A 6,944-nucleotide genomic window follows, 5' to 3' on the forward strand; every position below is an offset into this window, starting at 1 on the left:
TTTAATTGCTAATTTATTAACTTATAGTTAATATATTGAATATGACGATTTTCGAAATAAAAATTCTACTTAAATAATCGGAATTTGATTACTATTGAGTATATTATGCATTAATTACTTATATAAAAATAAAACAGTACTAATATTTAACATACTAGCATATATTTCGATATTTATATAATATATGTACAATTTTAAATTTATAAATTCTATGGTTTGACAATACATATTACACGTCCATATATAAACAATTTTAAATTTATAAATTCTATGGTTTGACAATACATATTACACATACATATATATACAATTTTAAATTTATAAACTCTATGGTTTGACGTACATATATTATCATTTACACTAAATTTAATTGACTTTTACTGATATAATTTGTAATCATATAATGTTTAATACGGTTGATTTTTGAGTATTATGAAAAGATTATATTTAATTACAAGCAGGAAAATCCACACCATGGAATACCCAAAATGCAATTGAATATTTCGGAATATAAATAGGATGTCGCGAATCAAGCAATATTGGCTTGAACTCTGGCAAATTTCCATCTTCCGTCAGTTTTAAAATCATCCCATTAAGAACTGCATGTCTGTAATATTAAGTTAATTAATATTTGAATAAGTAATGTTAATTTAAAATAAATATTTCTTACATGGCTTGAAGATTGTCTTTATATGGTGTTACATAATATGCTCTTACTGTAGCAGGCATATTATTATACAAAGCTCCATTAAACCGGACAATTTGATCACTGTCCTTCAAATTCATACCAAATACTAAAATACATAAAAACATTAATTATATAACAAAAGAATTTTATTTCAATAAACAAACCTGTTAATGTTGCATTATTCGAAACATGTACACTATTTGGTGTACAATGTGCATAAAGCCGAATAAGTCCATTAGAGTGGCTTTGTGATCTTAAAACTCGTTCATCAACAAAGGTTTTATACAAAACCGCAATCCACCAATCCTGAATAAAAAAAAACAATTATTATACAAAATTGTATAAGTTAATAATTGAGTATATAGCATGCATTTGATAATAAGTAAATAAACTAACTGGTAGTGGTTCCATTTGTTCTGAAATCATTGTGTATGCAGCCCCATATAAACTCTGTCGTATAACTACATCTATTCCAAGTTTTGCAGACAATCCTAATTTATCCAAGTATATGAAACTACCAGCAAATGTATTTGATAAACCTGGCGCACCACCTCCATAAGCTGAACCAGTCTCCGCTAAAAGAAAAAATGTTCTGGTCAATAGAAAAAAGGTCAAAAGAAAAAACAGTGAAAAAAGTCACATACATATCCATATTGGCATATTTGTAGATCCATACTTGGAAATTATTTTTTTCACAATTACAATTTGGTCGTGAAGTAAATTAAACATATTTGGATCAAGAAAGTTACTAAGAACAGCTTCTCTCCCGCTCATATAATATCTGGTCAATATATTACATTTTTATTGAACAGTTCATTAAAATTTATATCATTTATAATTTTAGTATTAATTCTTACTGGTGCCAAGAAAACACATTTATACTGTCCTGTTCTGCGATTAAAAATTCTTTCATATACTTCGCACTATCGCTATCAAATGAAAGAGGTCTAGTAGTTTCTGGACCAGTAATAAAAGATCTTGAGTACCGAGGGAAGCTAGAAAGAATTTCCCTCAACTTCTTGTAATCTTTTGCAAGTTGTGCAGCTTCAACGGGCGCTCCAAAAACATGTTTAAATGAATTAGGTTCTGAAATTTTAATTCAATATAAATATATAAGTTTAATTTATTCAAAACAAACTCACCATTTCCTAATTGCCAATTGATATCTAGATTGTGTGTATCACAAAATTTGATTAAGTCCTCAGCATTTTTGGAAAACCATCCATTATCATTACGTATGAGTACATTCAGATCAAATAATAATGTTAAACCAGTTTTACTTGCAAAACTAGCTATTTGTAGCAAATCTTCGCCTAGAAGTTATTGGAATATTTTATTTTAAATAGTTACATTTGTTTTTTATGTGCATTGATAATTAATATTAACCTGTTAATATTAGAATATCAGTGGGGTCTGGTTTTTTGCATTCTCTATGTTCATAGGAGCAAATACTACCATCAAATAACCCATCTCTTTTATTTCTTGCTTTTGAGCCATTTTCTATAAATAAAGGCGATCAGACAAAGTGCCACCAAATCTCAAATGACCGGGTGCGAGATGTCTAATAAAGTTTATAGTTGAATCATCGCTGCAATATAATATTGTTATGAATACTAATTCAAAAACTTTTGTGAAATAAACGAAACCTGAGGTTCAAATTTCCAAAGTCTTTTCCTAGAAGTGATGTATCTAGTCCAAAACTAGCAAACTTTTTAGAAATCAAGTGAGATGGCTGATTATTTCTGTCCAGTGTGAATAAAAATTCTTCATGGTAAATCGAAGAGAGTGAAACATACCAACATGTGATTAGCATAAGAAGCAGCATAAATAGTAATAGGAACGAGCCACACAGACCTTTCAAACACAAACCTAAATATAACAACTGGATTAGATTCTAATTTTATTAACATTTCGCTTAAAGTTATTAGTTCACTTAAATTAGTACATACATGGTTCTTTAATAATTGGATCCCTCTCTTCGAATGCATGTTCTCTTAGAAGTGGATCTGTTTGCAAAGGGCCTCTTTTCGTGTTTTTCCACATTTTAACAAATAAACAATACAAAAAACATTAAGAGATAAAAAATACACACAAAAATTAAATAGAAATGACTCTTTTAAATTTGAAAAAACTATTTTATTAAAAATTGATAGTCTTATGTTTTACTATTTAAATTTCATTTCAGTGAGAGTATTTTGTTTACTGGAAATGATTCCATTATTTTTGTTAGATAATTGTCATTAATCATGACTCAATAACTATGATTAATGATCAATCAAATTAAAATATCATAATAGTAAATATTGTAAAGTAAATATTTACAAACTGTAACTGTCAAAATACATATGGGATTGTTTGCATGTGTGTGATCTCTCCTTAATAATTTATTTGCACAAATGTCATGTAGTAATGTAAAATAAGTGGTTATTTATTTAACCTATTTATTGCTTAGTATCTATATGCTTTATCACTATTTCGTTTTAATTTAGCTAACATTTAAACTATAATTTCATTTCAACTCAGTAAAATATGAAATCATTTAATAATTGTGCATTATATTAAAATGGATTCAAGAAGTTATTATCCAAACTATTTCACTATAGAAGATATTTTAGCAACAAACGAAAGATTGCCATGTAAAGTTCTTGATGAAATACCTGGATTAGGTATTATTATTGCACAGATTTTAATAAATATTTAAAATATTTTCTAACAATGCATGTCTTCTATTCAATAAGACTAATGTGTGCAAGGACTATACAAACCTTGTTTATAGTAATGGAAAATTAATTCTATAGCATACATCAATCAATTTAAACTTCCTTATTAAGTTCCTAAACTACAAACAAAGAACTTAATTAATATATATTTGTTCAATTATTCAATTTGCATTCTTAATAAAATTTTAACTCGAAAACATAAATAATGCTCTAAACATAATTTGTTTTTGTTACAAGAATTTTGTTCAAGCTTTCAACTTTCTATTTTATAGGTTTTTTAGACCCTTCTTCTGCAAATGAAAATTTAAAAGCTGGTACGGTATTGGAATTTCCACTTTGGCTAGTGAAATCAGTGGCTGTTGGCAGAAACCGGGTGATTACACCCAGAAATTCCAAAAATTTATAAAGAACAATATAGGTACAATTATTATTAAATACATAATTTTAAATAATATGCTACAAATACTGTGAATTTTATTACAGGGAAATATTACAAGCTGATGCTTGTGCTGTTGATCTTAGTAGACTTTGCAATTTTTTCTATGAAGTAGGATCTTACATGTGCCAATTTGATCTTAGGGGAACTATTGCAGAAACTTTAATAGAAGTAATTATATTACATAACATCTTACAACTGTGAATATATAATAACTATATTTTATATCATTTTTGCAGACCTTCAAAAACAGGTTTAGATATATAATGGATTTATCACAAAATACAGAGAATAGTACTCAATCTTCAAATAAATTAGACAATCTTGAAGAAAGTTTATTAAAAAATGGTATCAATACCACTTTACTTATGGATGAATGGCTATTGAAAGGACACAGTGCCATTGCTGCTGGACAAATGGTTACTGGATATAAAAAACGTAAACGAGATGCCCTGGATGAATAACATGATTTCATATTAATTGTATATAATTTATATGTATCTAATTGGTTAATAGTTAATTTTTTTTTCAAATAACACAATTATCTTTGTTTAATCCTGAGTGAGTATCTCTTTTTCAGATTACTAAATTAAAAAAAAAATTAGTATAAAAAATTAGTAACTTCATGAAATTTCTTTAGAAGAAAAGTAATTTATATTATCATATGTGTCCACCATCAGTCATTTTAGTATTTTGATATCAATTTAATATTTATTTTGTTAAATCAGTTGAAAAATTAATACTAATATACAATAAATGTGTAGTTTTTTATCATTTTATAAATTTGAATATGAATGTAATTTTTATATCTTTCGCATATCTTTAGATAGATGACACTACCGTCGAACTGTCAGTTTACAGTCAAATATATTTCTAGCTGAAATCTGTAAATTTCAATAATAGTTTTATTAAAAAGCAAATTATTATAAAATTTATTTTATTTTAATTATATTTATTTAATCATTAAAATGCATATGGAATTCCAAGCTGTTGTTTTTGCTGCTGGAAAGGGTCTCGTTTTCCTGAGGTTATTTTTGCACAAATCTTGCATCACTGGCAAATAATTTATCAATATATTAAAATACTCAAAATATTTAGGTTATTGGACCTAGAGCGAAGTGTTTAATACCAATAGGTCAATATCCACTCATATGGTATCCATTGCGTTTATTAGAAAGACAAGGATTTAAAGGTTATCAGTATGAAAAACCATACATATTAATTAATTTAATTTTACTAATTATTTATTATTTTTCTTTCAGAGGCCATTGTTCTCGTCTTAGACTCGCACAAACTTGAAATACAAAATGCTCTAGATAAAACTTCTCTTAATTTAAAATTAGATTTTATTAGTATTCCTAGTGAAGATTATGGTACTGCGGAATCACTGCGATTTATTCGTGATAAACTTACTCGAGATGTTCTGGTTGTTCCATGTGATATTGTTACAGAAGTATATATTTAACTTAATTTCTGAACATAAAAACTATTAAATGAGTCTCAGTATCTTCATATTTTTATTTAGTCAAATATTGACGAATTGCTGCTGCTTTTCCGTCTACATAATGCCACTATTAGTTGCATGTTCTTTTCAAATATGGATGAGAAACTATTTATACCTGGACCTAAAAACTATTATAAACCAGGTATTTATAATATAATGATATAGTTTTGTTATATGCGACTTATGTACAACTATTTTTCAGAACATGACATAGTTTGTATAGATAAGCAAACAAACAGATTAGTGTTATTAGCTAGTGCCTCTGATTATTCCGAAAGTATAACATTTCCTCTACACTTATTAAAAAAGCATAAATCTTTAACAATATTTAGCAAGTTGTTAGATTCTCATATTTATGCTATTAGAAACGATATTCTAGATTATTTATCTTACGAAAAGCATATTACCACTATCAAAGGTGAATTAATACCACTTGTTGTTAAGAAGCAATTAAGTTGTAAACTAAGTACAAACTGAAAATGAAAACTCGAAAAACTCTTTGATGGACTTTAAGAATGATAACACATTGAATTTCAATAGTGCATATAATGATAGTGTTAATGGTTCTCCAAAGTATTTTGGGATTCAATTAAATGTTATGCAGTTGTGAAAAAATCTAATTGCTTGGAATAAGAGTTAATAATATTGCATCTTTCTGCTTATGCAATCAAAAGGTAATGATATATGAATGTATACATTCATGTAAATAATATATTATTTGTATTAATTTATTAAAACAATTTTCTTCTCAACTGTAACAATATTTTTCAGATTAAGGAATTGTGGCCAAAAATTAATAAGGATGAAAGTGAATTGACTTTAATATCACAATCAAGTGATATTAAATCAAACCAAATTGATGAAAAATGTATAATGGTATAAAGAATGTCATCAATGAAAAAACAAGTTTGAAGAATACTTTATTAGAATCTAATTGCGTGGTTAATCCTAAAGTTCGAATTACCAATTCTCTTATTATGAGTGGTGTCATCATTGAAGAAAAGTAATTACTGTGTTATTTATTCATATAACATCTATTCATTTTTTACTGAATTTATTTATTTTAGTGTTATTGTTGAGGATTGTGTTATTGGTTGCAATGCAGTTATTGGAAAAGGTTCTAACTTGAAAGCCTGTTTAATTGGACACAGTCATAAAGTTTCTGAAGGCAGCATAAAGCAAAAAGAACTTCTAGATGAAAGTGAAAGGCTAATGGAAATATAAAGTTTTATAATATATATTTATATAATTAAAGATACATTGAAAAGATATACTTCAGCTTTTTACATTACATAAACATAACTTTTCCATTATCTTTTTCAAAATTGGATAAATGTGCTTTCTTGTCGCTTTAGTGTTTCCTTGAGAAATAATGCCAGACCATTCAATCTGGAATTCTTTCTTGCAATAATAAATCAGGATCTTATTATTTTTTAGTGCATATGATCTGAAAAATAATAACAATCAACATAATCTTTGCAAACATACTATGTTAACAAAGTTTCTATAAGCTTTTATTGGATACCTCATTAATTTCTTCTGCATAATTTCTACTGTATATACCCAAATCCTTGTTACCATTGTGCCATCAATCTG

At 26.9% G+C, this 6,944-nt stretch overlaps 2 protein-coding genes and 1 pseudogene across 2 annotated transcripts; 2 read left to right on the plus strand and 1 right to left on the minus strand.

Moving 5' to 3' along the window:
• Window positions 1-447: 447 nt before the first annotated feature.
• Window positions 448-2,832, minus strand: LOC113366935 (heparanase-like). The gene is made up of 11 exons (XM_026608576.1): window positions 2,638-2,832; window positions 2,335-2,557; window positions 2,211-2,276; window positions 2,075-2,178; window positions 1,831-2,001; window positions 1,546-1,774; window positions 1,333-1,469; window positions 1,085-1,263; window positions 853-994; window positions 671-794; window positions 448-607 (listed from the first exon to the last, which is right to left on the minus strand). The coding sequence occupies exons 1-11, from the start codon at window positions 2,729-2,731 to the stop codon at window positions 448-450; spliced, it is 1,629 nt and encodes a 542-aa protein (XP_026464361.1). The 5' UTR covers window positions 2,732-2,832.
• Window positions 2,833-3,920: 1,088 nt separating this feature from the next.
• LOC113366936 (DNA replication complex GINS protein PSF3-like) lies at window positions 3,921-4,308 on the plus strand. Its single transcript, XM_026608577.1, has 2 exons — window positions 3,921-4,015; window positions 4,084-4,308. The coding sequence occupies exons 1-2, from the start codon at window positions 3,968-3,970 to the stop codon at window positions 4,306-4,308; spliced, it is 273 nt and encodes a 90-aa protein (XP_026464362.1). The 5' UTR covers window positions 3,921-3,967.
• Window positions 4,309-4,812: 504 nt separating this feature from the next.
• Window positions 4,813-6,572, plus strand: LOC113366937 (annotated as a pseudogene).
• The last annotated feature ends 372 nt before the right edge of the window (window positions 6,573-6,944 follow it).

This window comes from Ctenocephalides felis, unplaced genomic scaffold (assembly GCF_003426905.1).
Source record: "Ctenocephalides felis isolate EL2017-DRISC unplaced genomic scaffold, ASM342690v1 CF-g0.4_SCAFFOLD_01170, whole genome shotgun sequence".
Lineage (NCBI taxonomy): Eukaryota > Metazoa > Arthropoda > Insecta > Siphonaptera > Pulicidae > Ctenocephalides > Ctenocephalides felis.

What these genes read in the sequence shown, in the direction of transcription:
- LOC113366935 (XM_026608576.1), bottom strand. Translation starts at nt 2,731, where the DNA reads ATGTGGAAAAACACGAAAAGAGGCCCTTTGCAAACAGATCCACTTCTA. An exon ending in CAATTGGCAATTAGGAAATG is followed by an intron (nt 1,775 to 1,830) that starts GTGAGTTTGTTT and finishes TTAAAATTTCAG; the next exon opens with AACCTAATTCATTTAAACAT. An exon ending in AACAAATGGAACCACTACCA is followed by an intron (nt 995 to 1,084) that starts GTTAGTTTATTT and finishes TTTTTTATTCAG; the next exon opens with GATTGGTGGATTGCGGTTTT.
- LOC113366936 (XM_026608577.1), top strand. Translation starts at nt 3,968, where the DNA reads ATGTGCCAATTTGATCTTAGGGGAACTATTGCAGAAACTTTAATAGAA. An exon ending in TTGCAGAAACTTTAATAGAA is followed by an intron (nt 4,016 to 4,083) that starts GTAATTATATTA and finishes TCATTTTTGCAG; the next exon opens with ACCTTCAAAAACAGGTTTAG.